This window comes from Oncorhynchus clarkii, chromosome 18 (genome assembly GCF_045791955.1).
Source record: "Oncorhynchus clarkii lewisi isolate Uvic-CL-2024 chromosome 18, UVic_Ocla_1.0, whole genome shotgun sequence".
Classification (NCBI taxonomy): Eukaryota; Metazoa; Chordata; class Actinopteri; order Salmoniformes; family Salmonidae; genus Oncorhynchus; species Oncorhynchus clarkii.
This window is the reverse complement of record NC_092164.1, coordinates 39,963,261-39,991,257: the sequence shown is the minus strand read 5'-3', so window position 1 is coordinate 39,991,257 and position 27,997 is coordinate 39,963,261. Positions and strand designations below refer to the sequence as shown.

The 27,997-nt window shown below is 44.8% G+C and overlaps 1 protein-coding gene across 5 annotated transcripts in view; it reads left to right on the top strand.

The window, feature by feature from the left end:
• The window catches only part of LOC139373483 (semaphorin-6D-like), a 97,173-nt gene that overhangs the window by 67,194 nt on the left and 1,982 nt on the right, over nucleotides 1-27,997 (top strand). For 4 of the 5 annotated variants that reach the window (XM_071114051.1, XM_071114047.1, XM_071114048.1 and 1 more), the window contains 15 exons: nucleotides 659-773; nucleotides 988-1,045; nucleotides 1,649-1,705; nucleotides 1,899-2,000; nucleotides 3,779-3,869; nucleotides 4,199-4,321; nucleotides 6,106-6,194; nucleotides 8,272-8,489; nucleotides 10,842-10,973; nucleotides 11,143-11,298; nucleotides 12,659-12,832; nucleotides 13,463-13,603; nucleotides 14,813-14,890; nucleotides 20,372-20,430; nucleotides 21,107-21,160. In XM_071114051.1, coding sequence (XP_070970152.1) covers nucleotides 659-773; nucleotides 988-1,045; nucleotides 1,649-1,705; nucleotides 1,899-2,000; nucleotides 3,779-3,869; nucleotides 4,199-4,321; nucleotides 6,106-6,194; nucleotides 8,272-8,489; nucleotides 10,842-10,973; nucleotides 11,143-11,298; nucleotides 12,659-12,832; nucleotides 13,463-13,603; nucleotides 14,813-14,890; nucleotides 20,372-20,430; nucleotides 21,107-21,160 — 1,647 coding nt within the window. The remainder of the gene's footprint in view (nucleotides 1-658; nucleotides 774-987; nucleotides 1,046-1,648; nucleotides 1,706-1,898; nucleotides 2,001-3,778; nucleotides 3,870-4,198; nucleotides 4,322-6,105; nucleotides 6,195-8,271; nucleotides 8,490-10,841; nucleotides 10,974-11,142; nucleotides 11,299-12,658; nucleotides 12,833-13,462; nucleotides 13,604-14,812; nucleotides 14,891-20,371; nucleotides 20,431-21,106; nucleotides 21,161-27,997) is intronic. The other variant, XM_071114052.1, reaches the window with a different exon arrangement.

The window sequence follows — 27,997 nt, the reverse complement described above, 5'->3', positions numbered from 1 at the left end:
TCGTCATCATATTTGCTGTTGTGTTGTCCAAACAAAGCCTTTCGACAGAAGTTTAATCTTACGGCTACAGTATGTGCTTTAATAATTGCCATTTATGCAAATGACTTGCGTCAGAACTAGAGTAGCAGACACTTTATCTTGGCTCACTCATCCCGAGCCAAATAAACTATGGATCTATCAAACCTTCATCTACCCTTCAGCAGGGTTGTGTTCATTAGGCACCAAACGGAAGAAAACGGACAATAAAAACAGGGATTTGTCCAATAAGAAATGCTCATGTTTTCAAAAAATGTTATGTTCCGTGCCTTAATGAACAAGACTCAGGACTGGACACAAATGGCGAGAGCGGGGACTAGCAGAGGTTTCTGTTCATTACCTTCCCTCCAGTCTGACCTTTAGAAACAAGCAGGGCTCCTGAACCTGGATCCAGTCCACAGAAAGAATAGGACATGACTAGAGTGGAAAGAGTCTGACCAGAGAGTGACTGGTTTAGTTTAGCTACGCCATATCCGTTTATTGCCACTAGCAACTGAAAATCCAACAAATACTACATTATTAAAGATTTAAATACCATAGCAGTTGGGGTCATGAATTGGAAAAATCTTTATGTATGGGATAATTCAGCTATTCTTTATATTATCATTTTCTCTCTTTGTAGACTCCTACCTATGCCCAGGGTTCCAGGGGCTGGTGTCGGACAATGACACAGCCAGACTAGGCCTGGACTTCCAGAGGATGCTGAGGATCAATCACATACTCTACATTGCTGCCAGGTCAGTCAGCCAATCCACTGCCTCCGTTCTGGTCCACATGTTAACAATCGCAACCAATTAAACATCACAACCAGACTAACCAGTCCCGGGTCTGTTTCCCGGACACTGTAGCATTTTCAATGGAGAATCCGGGAAACCGACCCTTGGTTTGGCCTTATATTTATGAGACTGTAACAGCACACCCTGACACTAAATCTTAGTCTTTACCCCGCAGGGACCATGTCTTTGCAGTTAACCTGACCACAGCTGGTGACGACTTCGTCCCCCAGCTGGTAAGTTACGTAAATCAAACAGTCAATCAAACCTCACATGGCTATGCAAGATGGAATAAAACGTAAAAAACTAAAGAGGAAATAACATGGCCATGTGGTTTATTACGGCACACGTTTGATCTGCTTTTTCTCTTCTAAACACAAAGTACCCATAATTTATTTGCAACATCAATAATATTTGTTTGTAGAAGTACCACAGCCTGGCCCCTAGTGAGTTTTCCTCACTAATGGACTTGCCTGCAAACAATGGCCCTCAGCTTGGCTGCTCCCCCAGCTACCTCCCCCTCTGTTTGACATGAAAGACCACAGTGGAGAACCCTCGAGCGTAACCCCAATATGGCAAAGGTCCAGTAGTTATACCCAGAAGCCCCTTTTCATATCAGCTTTCCAGAATCCCCCGCTGTTGACGGGGCGGCGAAGTCGAGCGACGCTCTCGGCGGGCAGACCCCAAAGGTCACAGAGAGGCCTCTGACAGGCTATGGCCACACGAGCACATTCTGTGATTGCGTCCGGTCTCTTTTATTTAACTCTGGGTGTGGTGGGGCGTTCTCTAGAGCGTGGTGTGGTGTCATATTAAGTCCCCACCCCTTTCATGTATTGCAGAAGCTCACATGGAGGTCCAAGGATGTGGCCAAGTGTACCGTGAGGGGTAGAAACAGTGTGAGTATCGATCACCATGTTCCTTGTGTGTCTACTTTGAGGTCAGGAGAGAAACTCTCCCTAGCAACATAAGTGCACCCTATAACATAATTGGATGGTTTCAAGGCTCCATAATTGTATTTGTGAATTGTTGTGATACCTAGTAATGCCTGAGTGCTATTTTAACTATCTATCCTGTGTTTTTCTTTTCCAGGATGAGTGCTACAACTATGTCAAAGTGCTTGTACCGCGGAACGATGAGACCCTGTTTGCTTGCGGCACCAATGCCTTCAACCCCACCTGCCGCAACTACAAGGTGTGTGTGTGTGTGTGAGTGAGAGTGTAGGTGGGGATGTGTGCTGTTCATTTATTTCTTTCATCAAACCTTTAGATTCTAGAGAGCCATGATTGACGTTTGTTAATGTCACTCCAATTAGAAGGCTGTGATTGCTGATTTGCGGGCATGCAGAGACAACGAAGCTAGTCATTATCACAATGCCACAATTTGAGTCTTCGTTCACCCCCTTTTTTTTTGCTAAGCCTTTTGTGTGTTCAGTCCTCTTGCATTGACAAGGTATAATTGCTACCTGGGCAGTCGGTTTGCACTTCGAAATGATGTCAATGTAGACTGACTTAGTTTTCATCACATTACTTTAAAAAAATAATAGTCAGCGCCATGCTTAATTTTTCACTACTTTTTACAATATGGCCGTAAGAATTCATCTGTTTATTTTTATAAAATACAACTGGCATACATAACATAGTGAGATTGTTGAAAAGCCAAGAAAGATGACTTGTCTTGTCATTTAGCATTAGAAACTAGAGGTAATTACAGCTCATTGAAGGCAGTGAGGTGAAGCCAATCAGACAGATGTTGTTTTGTTTTCCCTAGCACTGTGTCTGTGTCTGTATCTGTGTGTGTGTGTGTGTGTGTGTGTGTGTGTGTGTGTGTGTGTGTGCGCGCACTCCTGCTCCTGCTTTGCCACAAATAGGAGACTGTCCCCAGAGGGACTGGAGGGGCAGCCAGATCATTTATGAGTGCCAGTAAGGGGCTGAGCAACCACAGTCGTGCTAGCGAGGGGCTGAGCAACCACAGTCGTGCTAGCAAGGGGCTGAGCAACCACAGCCGTGCTAGCAAGGGGCTGAGCAACCACAGCCGTGCTAGCAAGGGGCTGAGCAACCACAGCCGTGCTAGCAAGGGGCTGAGCAACCACAGCCGTGCTAGCAAGGGGCTGAGCAACCACAGCCGTGCTAGCAAGGGGCTGAGCAACCACAGCCGTGCTAGCAAGGGGCTGAGCAACCACAGCCGTGCTAGCAAGGGGCTGAGCAACCACAGCCGTGCTAGCAAGGGGCTGAGCAACCACAGCCGTGCTAGCAAGGGGCTGAGCAACCACAGCCGTGCTAACAAGGGGCTGAGCAACCACAGCCGTGCCAGCAAGGGGCTGAGCAACCACAGCCGTGCCAGCAAGGGGCTGAGCAAACACAGCCGTGCCAGCAAGGGGCTGAGCAACCACAGCCGTGCCAGCAAGGGGCTGAGCAACCACAGCCGTGCCAGCAAGGGGCTGAGCAACCACAGCCGTGCCAGCAAGGGGCTGAGCAACCACAGCCGTGCCAGCAAGGGGCTGAGAAACCACAGCCGTGCCAGCAAGGGGCTGAGCAACCACAGCCGTGCCAGCAAGGGGCTGAGCAACCACAGCCGTGCCAGCAAGGGGCTGAGCAACCACAGCCGTGCCAGCAAGGGGCTGAGCAACCACAGCCGTGCCAGCAAGGGGCTGAGCAACCACAGCCGTGCCAGCAAGGGGCTGAGCAACCACAGCCGTGCCAGCAAGGGGCTGAGCAACCACAGCCGTGCCAGCAAGGGGCTGAGCAACCACAGCCGTGCCAGCAAGGGGCTGAGCAACCACAGCCGTGCCAGCAAGGGGCTGAGCAACCACAGCCGTGCCAGCAAGGGGCTGAGCAACCACAGCCGTGCTAGCAATTCCACCAATGTTGCAAAGGAAGTATTGGGGTTAAGGGGTTTGTGTAGTGCTAGTTTCAGTCCAGGCCCTAGGCCATAACGGCGACAGAGAACTAAGTTTCTTCTCGCTCACACAGATGACCACCCTGGAGCAGGTTGGCGAAGAGGTGTTGGGTCAGGCGCGCTGTCCCTTCGAGTCGGGCCAATCCAACCTTGGCCTCTTTGCTGGTGAGTGGCTGAATTTATACATTTAGAGTTTGAAATGTCAATGTTTTGCCCATAGTCCATTAGCAATAAAATGTTGTCCAAAGCCTAAGGTAGGTAGGTCAAGACGGAAGCCTAGTTTTATGGCTAAATCGATTAGTCATAAAAAATCTGAGCATTCTTATAGCATAAATGTAAGTGTTTCATATATGAATTGGTAAATAGATATGACATGGACTTGTCTTTTATATAAAGCTTAACCATTTTAATTGTATTGTCTTACTATGACTTGCTTTTTTTATACTATCTTACTTATTAATTGCTATATTTACTATACTCACTTTATTTTCTAGGTGGTGATTTCTACTCTGCCACCATGACCGACTTCCTGGCCAGCGACGCTGTCATCTACCGTAGTCTTGGCGACGACAGCCCCGTCCTGCGGACCGTCAAGTACGACTCCAAGTGGCTCCGAGGTCGGTCACGTGAATGTCGTGTCTGTCATTGTCCTGGTTGGGGGTGTGTCAATTTTTCAGCCCAGTACCAGAACACCCATTTTAACTCACCACTGCATCATCAAGTCCTTACATACCCAGCCATCACAATGTCTTGAGACCTGTCTTAGCAAATGACGACACGTCTCTATAAACACGTATTGGAAATACCAAGACATTTTTATAATTTGTTGTTTTCATTTTTTTTAAATTCCATTATAAATACTAATCCCTCACTCTACGACTTTCGTGCACATCTATAGCCCCAATTGTGATGGACACCAAATCAAAGTAATCAAGATTTATTGACCAAAAATAAAAATTTCAGAAGCAACAAAATAACTGTAGCTGAAGGTGGCATAGAGCTCCAAACAACACCTGTCTTCAAGCCTTTACAGCCAGAGATGGTCTTCTCTTGTTTGGGGATCTCAGAGATGCTCTTCCTTAATCTGTAAGAAAATCAAATGTAATTAGGTATCATTAGGTACCCCGCTATTTTCTTGTACCTTATTTATGAACAGCTCACCTGAAGCGTAAAGCCCCATCGTCCAGGAGGTCTTACCGTTTGACACCAGATAGGACGCCAGCTTTTGTCTATGTCCAGTCTGAAAATAGAATGAATCAGTTAAGCACTCCTGTTCTCATGGGAAGAAGTGACCGTTGCGTGTGTCCTGGTCCTTTTTATTTTTGCAATGCGGTGTTCTCACTTGTATTTGCTGGGTGACCGCTTATCTTTAGTTGGGTGGCTGACATGTCTTCCATCCTCGTATCCTGACAAAAGAGACATGGGCCGTGTCCATTACACAATGACTACCAAAGCACATGTGAAAACAAGAAAGCAGATGCAAGCATCCGTCATAACGTACCTCGTCAGCCTAACCATGCATGAAGGTCACTATAAGTCCAGTCTACTCTGCAGCACGTGAGGTTGGCAGGGCTGATCAATAAAACAAGAAAAATCGATTTATTTGGGAGATGTTATTTAATGTAACATTTAGATGTATTCTCTGTTTAATAAAACTGCACAGGAAAGACCAGAATTAGTCGCCCTGTTAAGGAGAGTAGGTCAATTTTGTCTTGAGACATCTTAAGGTGATCGGTGGTGATGATCATCGAGGTTGAGACCTTTGACGTGATCCCGTCCCCTCTTTGTGCTCCCCCATGGACTCCATTGGGCAACTGAAAAAAAGAGACATGCATGAATTTAGAGATTTAACTATACTTGCTAGCTAATGACAGTTGTTAGCTCGCTAACCAGAGTCTGCACAATATCACATTTGGTAGTGCCAAAACAAGATGTCTAACATATTTCTTCATATTGAGTAAATATTATTTTGGCTAACGTACATTACATATTAAAATGCTTTGCTTGCTTTCCTCAAGTTGAAAAAAAACTACAATTTGAGTCTTATGTCAACTGTCAGTAGAATGTTCCATGAATTTGAAATGTTAAACATTCCAAAATAAAGACCATATAAAGACTAAATATTTTACATTAGTGTCTTGAGATATGTCTTGACACCCATAACATGTCTGGAGAGATGGCATTGAGTGTTTCTTAAGACGTCTCAAGACGAAGGTGATGGCTGGGTATGTAATTAGTTGGATCTGGTGTTAGTACAGGGTTGGCGCAAATGCCTGAACAGCAAGGACTCCATCTCCGGCAGATACAGATAATCCCCAGAAAATGATGACTCCCCATAATGACTTTCATTCGATCTCACCTCTCACTTCTCCCCTCTTGTTGTGTCTGCTTGCCTCCCCAGAGCCCCATTTCCACCATGCGATCGAGTATGGGAATTATGTCTACTTCTTCCTCAGTGAGATTGCAGTGGAGTACACCACCCTGGGCAAGGTAAAAGGGTGTCAGTGATAGAACCACAAATGTATGTACAGTCGTGGCCAAAAGTTCTGAGAATGACACAAATATTAATTTTCACAAAGCCTGCTGTCTCAGTTTGTATGATGGCAATTTGCATATACTCCAGAATGTTATGAAGAGTGATCAGATGAATTACAATTAATTGCAAAGTCCCTCTTTGCCATGCAAATGAACTGAATCCCCGCAAAAACATTTGCAGCGCATTTCAGCCCTGCCACACAAGGACCAGCTGACATCATGTCAGTGATTCTCTCATTAACACAGGTGTAAGTGTTGACGACGACAAGGCTGGAGATCACTCTGTCATGCTGATTGAGTTCGAATAACAGACTGGAAGCTTCAAAAGGAGGGTGGTGCATGGAATCTTTGTTCTTCCTCTGTCAGCCATGGTTACCGCAAGGAAACACGTGCCGTCATCATTGCTTTGCACAAAAAGGGCTTCACAGGCAAGGATATTGCTGCCAGTAAGATTGCATCTAAATCAACCTTTTATCGGATCATCAAGAACTTCAGGGAGAGCGGTTCAATTGTTGTGAAGAAGGCTTCAGGGTGCCAAAGAAAGTTCATCAAGCGCCAGGACTGTCTCCTAAAGTTGATTCAGCTGCGGGATCGGGCCACCACCAGTACAGAGCTTCCTCAGGAATGGCAGCAGGCAGGTGTGAGTGCATCTGCACGCACAGTGAGGCGAAGACTTTTGGAGGATGGCCTGGTGTCAAGAAGGGCAGCAAAGGAGCCACTTCTCTCCAGGAAAAACATCAGGGACAGACTGATATTCTGCAAAAGGTACAGGGATTGGACTGCTGAGGACTGGGGTAAAGTAATTGTCTCTGATGAATCCCCATTCCGATTGTTTGGGGCATCCGGAAAAAAGCTTGTCCGGAGAAGACAAGGTGAGCGCTACCATCAGTCCTGTGTGATGCCAACAGTAAAGCATCCTGAGACCATTCATGTGTGGGGTTGCTTATCAACCAAGGGAGTGAGCTCACTCACAATTTTGCCTAAGAACACAGCCATGAATAAAGAATGGTACCAACACATCCTCCGAGAGTAACTTTTCCCAACCATCCAGGAACAGTTTGTTGACGAACAATGCCTTTTCCAGCATAAGGCAAAAGTGATAACTAAGTGGCTCGGGGAGCAAAACATCGATATTTTGGGTCCATGGCCAGGAAACTCCCCAGACCTTAATCCCATTGTGAACTTGTGGTCAATCCTCAAGAGGTGGGTGGACAAACATAAACCCACACATTCTGACAAACTCCAAGCATGGATTATGCAAGAATGGGCTGACATCAGTCAGGATGTGGCCCAGAAGTTAACTGACAGCATTCCAGGGTGGATTGCAGAGGTCTTGAAAAAGAAGGGTCAACACTGCAGATATTGACTCTTTGCATCAACTTCATGTAATTGTCAATAAAAGCCTTTGACACGTATGAAATGCTTGTAATTATACTTCAGTATTCCATAGTAACATCTGACAAAAATATCTAAAGACACTGACGCAGCAGACTTTGAAAATGTATATTTGTGTCATTCTCAAAACTTTTGGCCACGACTGTACTGTATGGACTGTGTTCTTCAGCTCTGTCCATTAGAGCAAGACGTGAGAATGTACTATGTTCCCTTATCAGATGTATCAAGACAAGCTGAGATGGGTGATCGATTCATTGTGAAAAATTAAAGCCACCATTATGGTCGGACATAGGAGATGAACTATAATGACAGGTCTGTAGCCTTCTGGACCAGATCCACTGAGCTATCATGAATGGGAAATGTGACATCCATCTGTGGGAGTTAGTCTGGTGTAACCAGCGGGTTGCTCCCAGGTGAGGGCAAGTTGAAAATGAAATGGTAACTGCTGGTGACAGAATCTCAAGTACCCGCTACTACCGGTGTGCCCTTCAGCAAGGCACTTGTTAACCCCAGACAGCTAGAACTGTGGCTGCTTCAAGCCTCTCAAGTCCCATGTCTCAGGGGTTCAGGAGAAGAGCGCCAAGGATAATAAAGCACTATTCTGTGATATTTAATTATTTTCTGGTTCGGCTCCAAGGTGGTGTTCTCTCGTGTGGCGCGGGTGTGTAAGAACGACAACGGCGGCTCTCCTCGGGTGCTGGAGCGCTACTGGACCTCCTTCCTGAAGGCGCGGCTCAACTGCTCGGTGCCCGGCGACTCCTTCTTCTACTTCGACGTGCTGCAGTCACTCACCAACGTGCTGCAGATCAACCAGCGCCCCGCAGTGGTGGGAGTGTTCACTACACAAGCTAACAGGTTAGCCTAGCGGTCAAGAAAGTAGTGGTGAATGAATGCTAAAGGACTGGGCACTAGTCCATCAAAGCCAATATCCATACGTTTCCTATACCCCTTTCATACAGACAGAATTCCTACTATTTTACTATGGATTCTCCCTTTTACCTGCTATTTTGTATATCTGAAAGGGGTCGGGGGGTAAAAAAAAAAAAAACACGGACAAATAAAACCCACCTAAAGATCAAGTAATGTAACCAAAATACAGGTATCGGGTCTGTGTGAATTGTTCTCTGCTTTATTAAAGGTAAATTCGTTAACACTTCCATTGTTCAACACCTCCCTAATTTGAAATGCAAAAACAGCCCCCATGTACGGCTGGGCGAAATGGCTTAAAAATAATTGTTTATCTTTTTTTCGAACTTAACGGCGATTCACAATATACAAAATGTTTTCTCTAAATAGGCTTGCACAATTAAAGGTCAATAAACAGCATTTCAAACAGTCTGGAATAATCTAATGAATTCAGGGCTTATGAAAGTATACCTAAGCTAAATAAAATCCTTCCACAAGCATAAGACCCATTAACAATTTAATTATTTTCTCAAAATAGTTGAACCTGCTTTTCTTTGCAATAATCACTGATCTGGCTTTCAGTCCTAGAAAATACCTTTTTTTGTTACAAATTTTACCAGAAATATGCACGTCCACTCATAGTGACGAACTTCTTGTAGCAGGCATTATAGAAAATGAACACAGGTCTCGTAAACAATCTCTCAAGCACAAGCCCACATGCTAGCGAGTAGCCAGCTAATCTTTATATTTTAAATCTAGCCAACTTGGATCTATTTGCTTGCTAACAAGGTAGAACAATTGAACTGTTATGAACGCACCCTCCTGTCCAGCTGTTTGAATGACGTAGCCTGTTCACTTTAAGATTTGAAATCAAGTGGCCTACCTGGATAAGAAGAGGCTTATTTCACAGAATGAGAACGAGTTTCCAATTCCTTATATAAACGTGTCTCTTTATGCTCATTGCACATTTATAAATTTGCACGTTTATAAAACACAGACTAGAAAGCTAGCACATGACAGTATGTGGCTAAAATGCTGCTATGCCGCGCACTACAAACGTTTTCCACAATCATGTTCATTGATAGTCTCGTTTTCGTAGGGTCTACTCTGTTTCATATGTTGGGAGCTGAGAGCTAAAAAGGTTAAGTTCTCCCAGAGTGGCGCAGCGGCCTGAGGCACTGCATCGCAGTGTTGAGGCGTCACTACAAGCCTGGGGTTCGATCCCAGGCTGGGTCACAGCAGGCCGTGACCGGGAGTCCCGTATGGTGGTGCACCTTTGGGCCAGCAAGGGTTTGGCAGGGGCGCTTTCCTTGGCTCATTGTGCCTGCAAGCTGACTTCAGTTGAACAGTGTTTCCTCCGACACATTGGTGCGGCAGGCTTCCAGGCATTAAGATGCAGCGTGGCTTGGCGAGTCATGTTTCGGGAGGACACGTGGCACGAACTTTGCCTCTCCAGAGCCCGTTGGGGAGATTGGAAGGGAGTTGGAAATCCCGAAATTGGGGAGAAAAAAAATCTCAAAAATCAAGGTTCACTTCTCATCTATTACAGTAAAATCATGTCTAATAGTTTTGGTGTCCATATGACCGATTCTGTTGGACCAAACCTCAAATGTAAATGGCGAGTTTAAACTGCGTGCTGTCAGAGAGGAAGAAGATACTCTGTCTTTTGTTGTACTGGAAGTGGCAGGGGCTTGGTGTCTGTGCGAGTGGGATGGTACACAGTGCACACAGCACAGAAGGAGCGAGACCAAAGCTCATAAAAACAAGAAAACCTAGATTCTTGCGATACAGGCATTTGGAATTTAATGTATAGCCCAGCCCTACCCCCATGGTTTAACTACACCCCGCCACCCTTCACAATTTGCCAGTTACCCACTATGTATAAAAGAGAAATACATGCAAGAAAGTAGTAAATAAGGGGCTGTTCGAAAGGGGGCCATATAAACATTGCCTTATACAGTATATTTTAGAGAATATACCACATCTTCTATCTGAAATGGGTATTCCACTGCAAAACTATGCAACACCACTAAAACTGGAAAAACAGCGTGATAAATTCACTCACACTGGACCTCCTTCCTCGCAGCCCAGGACCATTTTAGTTTTACCACAGAAACGTCTTGATATTGATTTTTAATTCTACACAGAGCTGTACTCACCAGATACGAATCATGTCACTTTTTTTTCACCTTGTTTGACCAGCCAACCATGTTTCAACAAAGGGCACCACAGCTCAATCCCGCGAGGCTCTTTTTTGTTTCTTTTTTTGAACACGCTCTTTGCGTCTGTCTCCCTCGTCAGTATCCCTGGCTCAGCAGTGTGTGCCTTCTACATGGACGACATAGAGAAGGCCTTCAATGGGAAGTTTAAGGAGCAGAAGACCAGTGACTCAGCCTGGACCCCGGTACCGGAGGAACAGGTGCCTAAGCCCAGGTATGAGACTGTCCTGAAGGGGCACTAGAATACATATGACCAGGCATGACAACAAACCTATGAGTTGGCTATACAGCACCAACAGATCTGGGACCAGCTAGCCCAGTACACACCCGTGATTTTGTTTAAATAAGACTTTCAAATGTCATTTCTCTATTCTCTGCTTTAGGCCTGGTTCCTGTGCCGGGGATGGCCCGGCCTCGGCCTACAAGTCATCTATCAACTTCCCCGACGACACGCTGACCTTCATCAAGTCTTACCCGCTGATGGACGAGGCGGTGCCCTCCGTCAACGACCGGCCCTGCTTCACCCGCACTACCAGCAGGTACAGTAGGGCAGTACCAAACAATATAACCACTTCTCTTTGTGTGGACAGATGGAAACATAGACAAATATACAATAATGTAATGTAATATAACATTTGATCAAATTTTAACATATATCAGTATTTCAGTGCAACCATAAATCTAATTAGTCAATGAATGACACTTTACTCAAACCAGATAACTGAAGTTCTCGCTCAGGAACAAAACCCAGAAATTGCCTCAGCCTAGCTACTGCTAGTGTATTTGACCAGAGACTGTGGCTTCATCCACAAAGTTTGACATTTACTGGTGGTGCAGAGGTGATATGAGCTGTTTGAGTCTGCCTGCCGTACCCCCTGGGTGACCCGCCTGCTGCTTCTCACTGCAGGAAGCTGATGTGATACTCTGGTAAATGACAACAAAAGTCAGGGGTGCATGGGGAACGTGTTATCTCACACTGCTCCCAAATCTAGAGACAAAACATCCTGGTGAAATGTCCCGAAGTCCTAGTGAAGTCATGGAAATATTGGAGATAAAATGGGGTTTAAATCATAAGATATTCTCATTGAGTGTGTTGCGTTCATGAACCCGAGGAAATAACATATTTTATAGCATAGTTGATGTTAATAAACTGAAAATGACATACAGTGGCTATGCAGTCTTCAGCAGCCAGTTGAGATGACTGGCGTTAGATATGCACGTGCAAACACACAAAGATAAGAACCTGCACATTCTGGAAGCAATCATGATTCATTTACAAAACCTTCCTTGACAGCTGTTATCCTGCTAGGCAACCAACAGTAACCATTTGGGAAAGTGCCAAATTTCACCCAGAAAGTAGCCTAAAGCAGAAGTGAAATTTCAACGCAGCTGCAGTCTAGCACTTGTGTCTACCCCATTTGAGTGTGCTCTCCACTCCATATTTTGGTGCACAGAAAATGACAGAATCACGTGGGTTAAAATCAGGAAAGCACAAAGGGTTGAAAAACCATATCCAACTGAAAGTCTCCCGAGTGGCCCAGCGGTCTAAAGCACTGCATCTCAGTGCTGGAGGCGTCACTACAGACGCCCTGGGTCGAATCCAGCCTCTATCACAACCGGCCGTGATTGGGAGTCCCATAGAGCGGCACACAATTGGCCCAGCCCAGCGTTGGCTGGTTTTGGCCCGGGTAGGCCGACATTGTACATAATTTGTTCTTAACTGACTTGCCAAGTTAAATAAATAAAAATTTAAAATAATTTATAACCCTATGTTGATCCGTATCTCCATGCCAGTCATGGCGGTGCACTTGTTCTGAATGACTGACACATTATGGCTGACTAGTTACCGTTGCCGGTAACTTGTACAATCAGCGCTAACTGTGTTTTTCCCTTCTCCAGGTACAAGCTGACTCAGATTGCGGTGGACACCTCTGCCGGGCCGTCTAAGGACCGCACTGTAGTCTTTCTGGGCTCTGAGGATGGCAGGGTCCTGAAGGTGTTGTCCAGCACTCATCCTAACGCCTCCTTTGGCTCCCAACTCTTGGAGGACATTGATGTCTATAACCCCTCTAAGTCAGTACAGAACCTCTATAAGTCAGTCTATAACGGGTTTAGTAAAAGCAAAACTCGGTAATGGAATGAAAACCTGACTGTTATATAAGCACCCGTGTCTAATTTCAGCCGGGAACGTCTCCAAATGAATTAGTCTATACCTGATTTAAAGGAATACGGTATAAATACTGACCACGGCATCATAATGACGTAAAAAGCATAATAGGATGCAAAACGGTGAAAGTCCTATTTCTTGAAAACTTGATTTCTGACATGCAACAGTTTTTGGGACTATACCAGTGGACTAATGAAACAAATACCAAAAATAGTTTTTGAGCGGAGTATTCCTTTGAAGCTTGTAACCTACATTAAAATGGTATTACCCCTACCAAATGATCAAAATATGAACTAAGGTAGTTCACAGGCAGAGTAATTGCATTTTCCACACTATATTGGGTGTTCAAATGGTATATAAACTTACTAAATGAACATTTATTACAGAGATAGAAATGGGAGCCCCGGAGGCTAAAGGCGACCTGTGACTAATGAATAGTACTGTGAGTCACGTGTCTGTGGTTCTAACTCTAATCCATTAGTATGGCTGTGCTGTAAGGGTTCTCACGTGTGTCACGTGACCATGTTTTGCCACAGGTGCAACGTTCAGGGGCAGGAGGACAGGAGGATTCTGGGAATGGAGCTGGATAAGGAGCATCATGCCTTGTTCGTGGCCTTCACCAGCTGTGTCATCAGAGTACCACTCAGCCGCTGCACCGAGCACGGCGCCTGCAAAAAGTGAGTTACAACAAGGCAGAGATGATTGTGCAAGAGTGCAAAGGGGAGGATATGCAGTATTGTTAGGATTTAGTACTGCTTTTACACTGCTCAAAATGGTTTGCTCTGTGTTATAACAAATACTTAGTCTCTGGATACCAAGCTCGTTAGATGTCAATTTGTGGTCAAGTGATTTCAGTATAAACAAATATTTATATTTGTCCTAGTCATTTTTCCAATTAATGGCGCAAGAAGAGTACAGGGAAAGCATGAGGAAATGACCAAATTCCCCAAATGAGTTTGGCACAGAGAGCATATTTTGGCAAACAACCAAAACATTGAAAAGGGCGGCTTAATTGCCCATATAATCAATATTTGAACAGCCTGTAAATGTTGGGGGAAATGTTTGCGATATCATTAGCACAGAATACCACATTAAGAATATCAGTATAGTTGACTGATCCTCCCATTGGAATAATTCAACATTTAAACACCCAACAAAAAAACGAATTTCCTCCTTCGTAGTCTGTCACACACACACACTTGCACGTGCATGCACACAAACACAGTAGGTCAGCCCACAATGATGCTGTGTGCATCATCTCCTACTGGTGGGATGTGAGGGAGGCAGGGGTTCATGGAAACAGAGAACTGAGTGACAAGTGAGAGACCCAAAGAAGACAACCCTCTCTCCTCCTCCCATAGGCAAGTGAATGACAGACCCTCCCCTCTCCCTTCTTCCTCCCCGAGAGCTCCCCCTCAGTCCCCGTGGCCCTGGCTGTCAGTGTGTCACCACGGCTGGGGGAGAGAGACTGAGGACACCTGTCACTAAGATGACTGGCTTCACCCCTCCAGGCGGCCCGTAATGACACGCACACACAAATATTTAGAAACCGATGCACACACCTGTCCTCTAAGGTCTGTCACGGGCAGACTTGTCATCTTGGAGAAAGAGCTAAAACACACACTGACACTGTCAGACACAATCACCTCTCCCGAGTTCACACGCAGGCCAGCCAGTCTCACTCTGCAGAGCACCAGCTGGGGAATAGCCCCAACAGAATACGCTCCACTAGACCGCAGCAGTATCCTTGGCTCAAGTGTGTGTGTGTGTGTGTGTGTGGCGTGTCACTGTGTCAAAGTAGACACAGTCGGGCGCCCATCGCCTGCACGCCAAGGAGCGATATCATACAGGGATTTTAACCGCCTCTTGCCTCGTCATTTTTCTAGGAGTTGTCTGTCGTCCCGCGACCCGTACTGCATCTGGCTCCGGACTGGGAGCTGTGCCAACATGGCGCCAGGGTTCAAGTAAGTGTCACTTTCCTTCCTGTCGGGCTGAAAGCCGTCAATCTGAAAGGTAATAAAAGTTTGAGAGTGTGATCGTATATCTATCATCGGTATTGGGCCCCATAAAAGGAGAGGAGATTAGAGAGTAGAAGATATGAAGGAAATAAATCTCAAACCCTGTAGAAGTCATATTAAAGAAGAAGGTATTGAGTGAGTGACATCATTGTACTGCAGATAAGGGCCGCTCTTCAAAGATGCATTTTCTTGCGCTAGTCAGTTTCTTTATACCAGCAAGTTATACACTCTGGTGCACCGTATGCTAATATGCATTAATTTAGTTCATTATATCTGCTGGCCTTGGGCCAGTTTCCACTTGTGCAATGCACTTTAAGTGAAAGGAATGCTCAATCGCTTGAGCCACAATGGCTTGAGTTCATTGATTTATTTATGAGCTGACAGATACTGCAATCGTCAGGAATAAAACATGTTTTCACCCCGGACCTCCTGAAAATGAAAATAGTCTCTCTAATTATCTGGAACATAAGAAATGACTGAACAACTGATGGGTTGCCATCGATCAGTTCTCATGAACCGAAGAGGGGTCATTTGACACTGTGACTCATAATCGTTGATCTCCAGTGCTATCGGAAAAGCTGCTGTGTAAAAAGGGCGATTATGGTGATTCACTTGGCCATGCCACCAGTTAACCTTGTTCCACAACCCCACCCATTCCCTAGCAGTGATCCTGGTTTCTGTCCTGACCTAGCACCCGATTTCAACTAATCAAACAAATGACCAACACTTTGTTTCGCTGATATGAGACGATCCCCTTAAATATCCCAGTGTAGATTTTCTTCTTCTTTGTTTGTTACTTGGTCAGTAAAAAGTGAAGATTTTAGATGTGTGGGACCGAGTAGAAGAGCGGAAAGCAGTCTGCCTGGTTTGACTGCTGAAGATTTGAGTTTCGACATTTTAGATGCTGAAAAAAGGTAATTTAGCTGCTTAAATGTCGTAGTGCACCAACATGAATTCAATACCACACACTGTAATCTAATATTGGGATTTGTGAGAAAACGTTTCATGACATTCCTCATTCCAGCAGCACAGGAATTGGCGGTTTAAGAGGGCGGCAGGGTAGCCTAGTGGTTAGAGCGTTGGACTAGTAACCGAAAGGTTGCAAGTTCGAATCCCCGAGCTGACAAGGTACAAATCTGTCGTTCTGCCCCTGAACAGGCAGTTAACCCACTGTTCCTAGGCCATCATTGAAAATAAGAATTTGTTCTTAACTGACTTGCCTAGTTAAATAAAGGTAAAACAAAATAATAAAAAAATAAAAAAGATGAGGTTTCATCAAACTTGAGACTATTGCAAGTTCCATGAAGTTCCACTCAAAAGTATCGATCACAATTTTGGATAGAGCGTTGGAGTTCAGTGGGACGAGGAAAGTTTTCAGGGTTCTCGAAACACCTCATCCAGGACACTGTGGTTCCGCCACTTCCCTAAGATGAGCAGCAGATGGGCCTTGTTGTCGTGGCAGCGAGTCAGTGGTTTCCCTGGAGACTAATTGGGTTGATCCAGAGGTGAATGTGACAGCTGCTTTGGCAGACCAGGCCGTCTTTGCAAAACGCTCCAAAGAGCTCCCAAGTGAGGCAACCCGGGAAAAAACTAAATGGAGCGGAAGTCGGGCCTGAAGGAACTCTGCAGCCTGGCCCGCCACGGTTTAAAATATGTTGCTTGTTCTCCTAAACTTAAACTTCTATTTAGGCCAACTCCAACACTGAATCCTCTGTATTTGGTTGTGAGTGGGTGTCCCTACCTGTGACGGTTTTCTATGTTTTATTGGCAAACATTTGTATAAATATCCATTGGTGGAAAAAGTACCCAATTGTCATACTTGAGTAAAAGTAAAGATATGCGTTGATAGAAAATAACTCGAGTAAAAGTGAAAGTCAACCAGTAAAACAGTACTTTAGTAAAAGTATTTGGTTTTAAATGTACTTAAGTATCAAAATCGAAGTATGGATGACCACGGATGTTCTCTTGATGAGTGCATGAATTGGACCATTTTCCTGTCCTGCTAAGCATTCAAAATTGAGCGAGTGCTTTTGGCTGTCAGGGAAAATGTATGGAGTAAAAAGTACATTATTTTCTTTAGGAATGTAGTGAAGTAAAAGTAAAAAAATAAAAAGAATCAAGTACAGATACCAAAAAAACTACTTAAGTCGTACTTGAAAGTATTTTTACTTAAGTACTTTACACCACTGTAAATATCTACTTAAATCTACTTATCACTGTGTCTGTATGCATCTCTGGTAGGTCGTTTTTTGCATGTATGCGTTGTCAGTCTTTTTTCTGAGAATTTGCATCTATTCATATGTATGTCTCCTAGTCCTTTGCCCTCCTTCATTACAAGTAAATAGAGCTTTAAAGTGTCAGCGAGGGAAATGAATAGCGCTCTCTCGCTCACGCATCCCACACTTCTTTTGAGAATGGATACATAGAGAGCGAGTGAACGAGAGCGAGAGAGGAGGGGGAAAAGCAAAAACAAACAAATGAACACAAAGCAAGGACTCCGCAGCTCCGAGATGGAAAGGGCTGGAGGGTGAATGAGAATGTGCGCCCGTTGGTGTCAGAAGTAGGATCCAACCTAATCCTGTTCATTCCCCTTCCCATAATGGACACTTGTGTGCTGCCTTCAAACCGCACATTCCATTAGCTTCCAGCCACTCTAAATGTATCTGGTTGTGTGTGGACCTTTTCTCTCATTCACAAGCACGCTAAATCTATCGATGGCTATCAGTGCAAGCGGCATGCACTGATTGAAAAATCCTAATGAGAATGAACACTCCGTGGGCAGGAGGGGAGAGTGGCCCCAAATACAGCGCTTAATAGTTCAAACCCGCACTCGTGTGTTTCACATCCCTCAAAAGTGTGCTGGAATATGCACAGGCAAGACACTGTGTCTGGCTACATATTTTGTTTGAATAGGGTCTGGATTATGACCTTGGCTTTAGTCATAGCTGCCTTTTTTCTCCTGACTGATGCAGGCTGTCCTTGCCAAATGAGGCCCGGCGACATCTGCTCCCCCTGTCACCTGATAGGAAGAGTTATTGTCATCTGACCTTTATCAGTCGTGGCGCTGGCTTCTAATTGGACAGCAAAAATGGATGTTCTCTCCGTTCGTGCCATTCTCCTGATTCACCCACCTTGTCTGTGGATGGTGAAGTCATAGGCATATGCAGGATGTCTCTCTGACACAGTGTAAGGGCTACAGAAATTCTTCTCTCCTCCACGACTGGCAAGTCGGGCAAGTTCTCTGTGTCAGGATGGCGCTAAATGGGCTTCCAGCCTGGAGTGAATGACACGGGTCCCAATTACAGTTGGATAGGTGGCAGCAAACAGGAAAACAGGTGCTGAGCCTCCACCGTTTTTTCTGGAGCGCGAGTTATTGCCTTTGGGAAGTTCGCCTCTCCTCTCTCTCTCTCTCTCTCTCTTATCCCCAGGGCTGGCTTTGACCAGGACATCGACAGCGGCAGAGCAGCCACAAGCACTCAAGTTACTGTACCCTAGAAGGTAAAACTGCCACGGTGAGCTATCATCAACGTCCCCATGGCAACAGGCCAATCACCTAAACATTAGCCCTGTAAGAAGAGGGTCTATTCCTTCATGGAAGAATGGGTTTCACAGGCTTCCATGGTGTTATAGTTTGTCAAATACCTCCTAAAACAGAAAAGGCTTAATGTAGTTTTCCCCTTTTGTTATGGATTTAATTGATGATGTTACATGATGTCATGTTTTGTGACAGGTTTTTGTTGTTTTGGGAAAAATGGAGGGGTATAAAAAGGAATTTTGAGTCCTTGAGACAATGGTGGGAGGTTGGGAAGGCCCAAATACGAGTTTTTTGTCAACAGTATACTGCTCTGTCTCAAATTGAGGTTAAAGAGACTATCAAGGCCCTTGAACAGGACATCAAATCTACTGAATTGAAGCTGCTCACTCAGAACGACCCTGGACTAGTCATGAACTTACAGGACAAGAGACATGAACTGAGGTCGTTTCTGCATGAAAGAGTGAAGGGTGCCTTGATTAGGTCTCGTTTCGCTTCCCTCAAGGATATGGATGCTCCTAGCGCTTTTTTTTTCAACCTAGGACAGTCGAAATTTCAACGCAAACAGATGGTCTGCCTTCGTCTCCCTGATGGGAAGGTGACCACGAATGATATTGAAATGCGTCAACATGCCGTGGATTTTTACTCATCCCTTTATAAGGCGGAGGATTGTGACTCTTTATGTACTGAACAGTTGTTACACGGTCTTCCTCAATTGGGACCTGAGCAGAGAGTCGCATTGGACGCTGATATTACACTGCAAGAGCTGTCCACAGCAGTTATGCAGCTCTCAACAGGCCGAGCCCCTGGCATCGATGGTTTACCATCTGAGTTTTACAAGCACTTTTGGGGGTCTATTGGGGAGGATTTTTATGAAGTGGTGTGTGAATCTTTTCATGAGGGTTCTCTTCCTGTATCCTGTCAACGTGCGGTGCTTTCACTGTTGCCAAAAAAGGGGGATTTGGCTCTCATAAAAAATTGGAGACCTGTTGCCTTGCTGTGCGCAGAATACAAAATTGTTTCTAAATGTCTCTCAAACAGGTTGAAAGACTATCTGGGATTGTTGATCCACAAGGACCAGTCCTACTGTGTACCTGATCGCTCTATTGTTGACAACTTGTTTCTGATAAGAGATGTTTTAGACATTTGTAAACTGTCTGCTGTAAATGTGGGTTTACTTTCGTTGGATCAGGAGAAGGCTTTTGATCGTGTGGACCACCAGTACTTGTTTAAAACAATGAAAGCCTTTGGGTTTGGGGATGTTTTTCTGTCTTGGGTGAATTTACTGTATGCTGGAGCCTCGTGTATGGTGAAGGTTGGTGGTGGTTTGAGTTGCCCCATCCCTGTCGAAAGGGGCATCAGGCAGGGATGCCCAATTTCAGGGCAGTTATATAGTCTGGCGATTGAACCAATGCTTTGTTTTTTAAGAGCGAAGCTTACTGGTTTCTCTGTGCCAGGTGTAATGAAGGGTCCCACGATAGCACTGTCTGCGTATGCAGATGACGTGATCGTTTTTATTACAGGGGGTGAGGATGTTAAGGTTCTCTCAAACACTTTAAAGGTGTATGAGGGGGCCTCCTGGCATTTCTTCTGGTCTGGACAACACTGGATCAAAGCTGCAGCCCTGTATCTGCCACTGCACGAGGGTGGGCAAGGCCTGGTGGACATTTCCTTAGGATCACGGCTTTCCGGCTCCAAGCAGTTCAGAGATTGTTGTACAGAGACTGTTCTAGCTGGGTCGAAACAGCCTACAGCGGGCTGTTTGGGCTTAGACAAACATATTTTCCTCTTAAAGCTGGAGGGGGGTGATTTGACTGGCCTGACTCCATTTTATGAGTCTCTCAGGGATGTGGCTCTCTCTCTCTCTCTCTCTCTCTCTGCCTCTCTCTCCCCAGGGCTGGCTTTGACCAGGACATCGAGGGAGACCACTCACTGTACCCTGAAAACTGCCACGGTGAGCTATCATCAACGTCCCCATGGCAACAGGCCAATCACCTAAACATTAGCCCTGTAAGAAGAGGGTCTATTCCTTCATGGAAGAATGGGTTTCACAGGCTTCCATGGTGTTATATCAAATACCTCCTCCCCTTTTGTTATGGATTTAATTGATGATGTGGCAATTGAATTTGCTACCTGTCAATATGCCAGCTAACATTGAAGTGGTACAGTATCAAATCAAATTGTATTTGTCACATGCGCCGAATTCAACAGGTGTAGTAGACCTTATAGTGAAATGCTTACTTACAAGCCCTTAACCAACAATGCAGTTTTAAGAAAATACCTACAAATATATATATTTTTTTAAGTATGTTCTTAGATACACACGGAAGTTCTATCAACAAGGCTACATACTGCAGACACATTTACATGCTACACTGCATGTTTATACAAGGCAGACTAAAAGTACAAGAATATGAAGAGAAAAGTACGCTAGGGGAGAAAATGGCACATCTAAAAATTATTTTAGGACACTTGAATCCACAACTGGGTCACAATTTGGAACCTACTACTTGTATTTCACGTCACGCCGCCGGGAGAACCCCATTTATTTTCTTATGTCTTTGTGAGCGGTATGTAATTCACTCCGTCTTTTCTCTCTCCATGTTAATGCTTTGTTTTGCTCCCATCAGCAGATGTGCTGGCGACCACACGAAACCAGAACTCCGCGGCAGACTCGGCCTACGGTCAGTTTCCATTTCTCCCAGTCTCTCGCCCTTTCTTTCTCCCTGTGTTGCTTTCCAATTCGTTTTATTGTAGTATGACTGAGCATAAACACTTTGAATTAAGTTACATGCAATGAGTTTGCTATAACTATTGGCAATTAGTAGTTTCACACCATGACGATGTGAACGCTTGAACCTTTTGGGACTGTATCAACAGTGGGACTAATGAAACTAATTTTTTTTAAACAGTTGAAGTGTATTTTCCCTTTAAGGCTTCTCACTAGACAACTTGAAAATGAAAGAGTACCCCAAGCTTTTCCGTGTCTGTTAAACCTTTTGACTTAGAGACCATTATAGCTTTTTATTTGACTTGAAATTCAAAGTATTGTTTGATTTAAACAGGTTCAGTTCGCTCCTTCACAGGGCTACAAACATTGCTCTAGTTCCACATCTTGTAGAGAAGATTAAACACGTGTTGCTGCTTCTAGAAATTGGAGGCTGAGGAGTAAGATCAGATACACTTTTTAAACCAAGAGGATCTCCATGGGTAGCCGATAGATAATGTACTTTCAATCTCGCAATTCATAACTCGGCATGGCCCAAGTCAATAAACCCCTCTGGTAGGCCTAATATTACTTGATCATGGTAATTGTAATTCACAGAGCGAGCCTCACACCAGAGAAGACCCTTGTGATGTAATAGAAGCCCAGCCTTTGCCATTCACTGTGATTAACCCAAGGAGTGAACGGCGCTATTAGAGGCTAATGGAGAGACTAGCCTCGGCTGCCAACAGGCACGTTGGGCTTTAACCTCCTGGACCTGGCGTAGCTCAGCCAAGCGTGAATGTCTGTCAGAGAAGTGATTTCTCGATTTGGGGAAGTCCAATTCTGACTGGAGTCTGTTTTTAAAAAATAATGCTATTTTGAGTGAACTTTGACTGTCCCCCAGGTGCAATCTGTGTATAAAATTATGGCGGTATCGCCTCATTAGCAGTCAATCCCATCATGCAGCAGCACACAGGGTTCAAGGTGGCCCTCCACGAGCACCGGGAACACAGCGAAGGTGGTTTTCAATCACTGAAACCCCCCAGAAACACTGGCAATGCCAAAGACCTTGAAACGGTCTTGATGGCTATACAGAAAACGTCCTGACTCCAATGATGGACTAGGCGTAGGGAGCATGCCAAAGTTTAGCCAGGTAATGGTCAGAGTGACTTCTGAATGCCTATGAAACAAATCAATTTAATGAAGGCAGTGCTTTACTGATCCTGGTTAAAACCAGAGGATGGAAATATGACATGAGAACTTACCACTGCACTTGGAATATATTATCTTTATCGTGGCTTTACATACAATGATTATTGATATACCCGTAAGCCAGTTAGGATGAACTTTGTCCATAAATCCTACCCAAATCTGACATATTAACTTTAGTTCTAAAGTGGATACGTTATACATAATTTAGAGATGCATCAATAGGACATAGGGAATGCAGTTGGTTATTGAACTGCAGCTCATATAGTAAATGACAGTGGCCTTGTGCCCATCTATGATTACTCCACAAAGCCTAAGTGGTCCGCAGTGTTCTAAGAGATTGGTCCTGCGGCTGTAGAACATTGGACAGACCTGTGTTGTGCCAGCTGGCTCGAACAATCCGGTCCAAAAATTGGCCTTGGTTTGTTCCGAAAGCTCTACAAGGTCTTTTAAAAGGAACAAGAGCCCCTTTTGAAAAAGGTCTTGCGGGCGAACGCTGTGCAAATGATCATAATTACCGGCAATTTATGACTTATTTGGCAGTAACTGATGCTATAGACCTTCCCTTTTAATACAAGGAAGATAACACAGAGACACTCCATTTGTAAGTGCCTCAACTCATTAAAAAACACTTTAGGAACTCGGCGGTGGGTCGTCAGCTCGGGTGGAGGTATGCAATTATGGGGCCGAGACGGAGCAGAAATCACATCAGATTGTCTCATTTGCATGCGTTATGTGGACGTCCGCCTGGTATGCCGACCTCCTAATTACTTTTACGGCAGCTTAACGTATTTCCTATAGCCGTCCGCGGTTTATCACCTTGTAACAGTATGCACCACGCGGAGCCGCGGCCCGGGCCGTATCATTAACAAATGTACACGACACGCACGTCTTCACCTAGTGGAAATCCTTGGCATAAAGAGAGTCATATACTGTGGTAGGTGTAACGTCGTATTGAAACGCCTATGTGTAAATAAATGAAGAGGCTGGGGAAACGATTGAATCGTCAGTTGGTATTGACGTTCAGATTGAGTCCGACAAAGGGAAGATTGGTCTTTTGAGACCGGGCTGAATATCATTTCTCTCACCAGTGAGAACACCGCCAACCTCTATTATACCCTGAGAGTGAGTCACTGGAGCCGGTTATCATGCTCAGGTTTTCATGTATTCAGCTTCTCTTGGGGGTGCCTAGTGGCTTTACTTGTTGACGCAGTGATTTCCCAGGCACATTCATGCAGGAAACATCAATCCTGAAGGGAAGCGCTGTCATGTTAGGCTTGGCAGCATCCATTACAGCGGTGACGAGGGTGCTCCGCCTGAAACGAGCAAAACAAGATAATGAATTTACTGCCCGTCGAGCGACGTGTGCATATGGGAAAGCCAATGATTCCAGTGGCATCTATCCTAGAGGCAAGGCGTTGTACAGGCCTAACAGCAATGTGTCATACTTGTACTGTACATTTAATGGTCGGAAGCAGAGAGAGTTTGAACACAAATTGAAATTTCCGGACTGGTGGTGAATTCACTTTAATGATGGGGTGGTGAAGATTTTACCTGAAAATATTTTCCTTTCTTTGGCTGGTGAAAAGGTGTGCCTGACCTTTCACCTTTTATTTAAATAGGCAAGTCAGTTAAGAACAAGTTCTTATTTACATTGACGGCCTACCACGGTCAAACCTGGACGACGCTGGGCCAATTGTGCGCCTCCCTATAGGACTCCCAATCACAGCCGGATGTGATACAGCCTGGATTCGAACCGGGGACTGTAGTGATGTCTCTTGCACTGAGATGCAGTGCCGTAGACCGCTGTGCCACTCGGGAGCCTGTACCATGTTGTTATGGTAATAAATACATTTTGTTTTATTGGCAATGAATGACTAAAGCTTTTCAGAATTCTGAGTAAAAGGCTTTACTGATCAGTGTTCATAGAAGATTTATTAACTGTTAGACCTCTCACACAGTGACCAACCAGAAATTGAGCGAAGCCGTTTTTTACCAAATATAAGCCGGTTGGATTATTTTAACAAATCACAAGCCTCTCCAGCATACATCATTTCACCTATTACTTAAACCTAACATTCCCATTATCCTGGCTCAAGAGTGCTCAGGTTCAGAACATACAGAACATACAACATACATACATAAACTCAAGCAGAAATACATTACCCCGCAACCTGAAGTGGAGCTCTGCTGAACTTAAAGACCTGCTGAAAATACCAGATGCTCCCCCATTCAGTTGGATACGTGAAAATGCACCATTTTCTAGTTGTACAACTAGGAAACATATTATATTATGCGAACTGTTTGACAGCTCCGATTCTGTTCCCTGGCGGGCTCTAGTCATAATGCCTTTCCCCTCAACCACTAATCCCAAAAAGCCTTACATGTGTTAAGGTAACGTGCATATACACACTCATAATAGTACTATTCTGAGTGTTATCTGGATTTCAGTTACCGGAGCGTTCACTGGGCACTCCAATTCCACCACTAAGTGCTAAATGTTATATTCATCTGTCAGAATTATCTCTTATCTGTTCTACTGTTAAATTACCATTTATGACCGAGAACAAAATGCACACAGTTCATTATTTTTTATTTATTGAGATTTATACAAAATGGCCTACAAAAATAAGTATATGCAGGTAACTGCCAAAATGAAAGGGACACCAACAAAGTGTCTGAATATAATTTTGGGCCACCATGAAGCCAGATCTGCTTCAATGCACCTTGACATAGATTCTACAGTGTCTGGAACTCTATTGGAGGGATGCGACCCCCTTCTTCCACAAGAAATTCCATCATTTGGTGTGTTGTCGTCTCGGGCGCCGCTCCAGAATCTGCTATAAGCGTTCAATTGGGTTGAGATCTGGTGACTGAGACTGCCATGGCATATGGTTTACATTTGTCTTTATGCTCATCAAACCATTCAGTGATCACTCGTGCCCTGTAGATGGAGGGGGGCATTGTCATGCTATGGGGGCATAGCCATGACAGACAAAATAATGGACTGCCCAGCATTTTTATACATGACCCTAAGCGTGATGGGATGTCGATTGCTTAACTAACTCACAAACCACACTTTTGTAGAAGCACCTGCTTTCAATATACTTTGTATCCCTCTTACCCATTATTTTGGCAGTTGCTTATATCTACCAGAGGACGTTTGTTCAGAATATCACCTCAAGGCAGGGTAGAGTTTCTGATGCTTGTTTTGCTCACCGGCAGTTCCGTAATCCTTCAAAAGGCACATCCTGCCAAGTCCTGAGGCCTGGTCTAGCCTCCATTGGCACTAAGCAGAGAAATCTGGATACCTCACACTCCCAGCAGATATCCATATGTCCTGTTCATTGAAGCCAAATAAAGAGGCACGATCACACCCTTTTATTAGCACGGGCTATAATGCTTACACTGCGCCGTATCGTGTCAAAATGACGCCAAGATGAATGCTTCGTCAACATCTCATTATCTGTCTTCACGTACAGTAGCATTGCTGTCCTGCCAACAGAAGTAGCACTGCTGTGAAGTATCAAACAGTCCCATTTTGATTGGTTGATATATTAACCGGTCTGTGCTTGACATTGCCAGAAGTGTCATGGAAAGTTATCAGATGTATTTATAAAGCCCTCAGCAGATGTCACTAAGTGCTATTCAGAAACCCAGACTAAAACCCCAAACAGCAAGCAGTGCAGGTGTAGAAAGGCACAATAAAGTGCAGGTTACTTGGGACTGTGTATCTATCAGACTTGACTAATGGCCAAGACCATTTGGTCGCTGAATGAAACGAGAGACAACAGTTTGTGTGTGTGCGTGTTCGAGCGCCACACTCTCTTAGGCCAAAGGTAACAGGGTTTCTAATGTTGGTCAGCAGTTTGTGACCTTTTAAGCAACACTATCAATGGACAGTGTGTGCTGCAACAAAGGCAACATCAACAAACCTTGTCTCACGCCGCGCGAATGCCACTGCATCGGCCTGTGAGTAGAATCTAATGCCAGTGCTGGAGTCCCTGTACCTACCGGCGTACTCAGACCCTGAATATTCCTTTCTCTGTTCTTGCCCCTGTCATAAAATGTCTTTGATTGTGCGATAGCTTGGTTTCTAATTGAAGTCATTTGTACTCTTATGACAAACGGAAGATGTTTGTTATACAGTATATTGACTTTTCTTTGTTGTCAAATGATAGCTGGAGCATATCCAAGCCAATCAATTTTCCGTGTCATAACTGTTTACTGGAGTTGGTAGATACCTCACACATTCAACACTGTTTTGACAACAACAGAAGCCATGACTCTCTAAGCAGATCCCTACGTTTTAACCCTTGAATGCTACTCTAAAGTTGGTTGGCAGGCCGTGCCAGCATATCGCCCTGTGCACGGGATCTCAAACCGGTGCTAAAATCCGAGGCTTATCATGCATTTGGTTCCCATTAGAGGCGAGGAATCCTCTGAGAACATCACTCTTTCTGGAAATATGTGACCTACATAAGAGTCTATATGAGAACCACACGGGAAGGGCTTTGCTCGACAGGGCTTTCGAGAGAAAGACATTCGTTTTGGTTGCGTCTAATTACCATATCTGTCTCTCTCTCGCCCTGTCCTATTTTTAACTTTTGGAGGGGAAAAAAAGAGACAACGATGAGATGAAAGTCAGAGTGTTGGTGCTCACCAGGGGGAGATGCTATTAGTGGTGGGCGGGATGTGTGTGTTCTGTTTCGGTATTCTTTTGCATAAAGGATGTCATTATTGTGTATTCTTCTACCTCCAACTTTTAGTTCTAGAAATCTGTTTTGATTGCAAGACCACGGGGCCAAGCGCTGTTTCATACTTCACACTTTAACAATTACTCCCAAGATATCCACATCTTATGAAACTATATACATGGTAGCCTTTGTAATGAAAAATGTGATATATATATATATATATTTTAAAAAATCCCAGGAAGTGACAAGCGACGCTTTCTTTTAGTTACCCTGGTCCAGCATGCTCATCCACTCTTCCTGATCCCTCTGTTAGACCTTCATGAGTTACCCCGGTCCAGCATGCTCATCCACTCTTCCTGATCCCTCTGTTAGACCTTCATGAGTTACCCCGGTCCAGCATGCTCATCCACTCTTCCTGATCCCTCTGTTAGACCTTCATGAGTTACCCCGGTCCAGCATGCTCATCCACTCTTCCTGATCCCTCTGTTAGACCTTCATGACATTTTAATGGAGCTCCCCAGAGGACACAGACACCATTATCTTTCCTGGGCTAAACCCCACCCCAGCTGCTGCTCTGCTGGATAGGCTCGGGCACCATTCTCATTTAGCCTCCCCATAACCGAGCTGCAAATCCGTGGCTGCAGCGTGCCTGTTCGAGCCCCGATAAGCTTCTGGATATCGGGAGTGTTGATCTTGGCCAGTGCGAGGAGCCAGGTGCACCTGCAGTGAAGTATGAACTCAAATCAACTCTGCAGAGGGGGAGAAAAAACATGGCTTTCCTCCCAGGGTCCTCCTAAGCTTTGTGTGCTCTGTGTTTAGAGTCTGGGCTGATTTGGGTGTTTGTTATGATGAACGAGTAGACTGTCTGGAGGCTTCTCTGTTGTGGCCTCCTGAGACAGTGGCAGCAG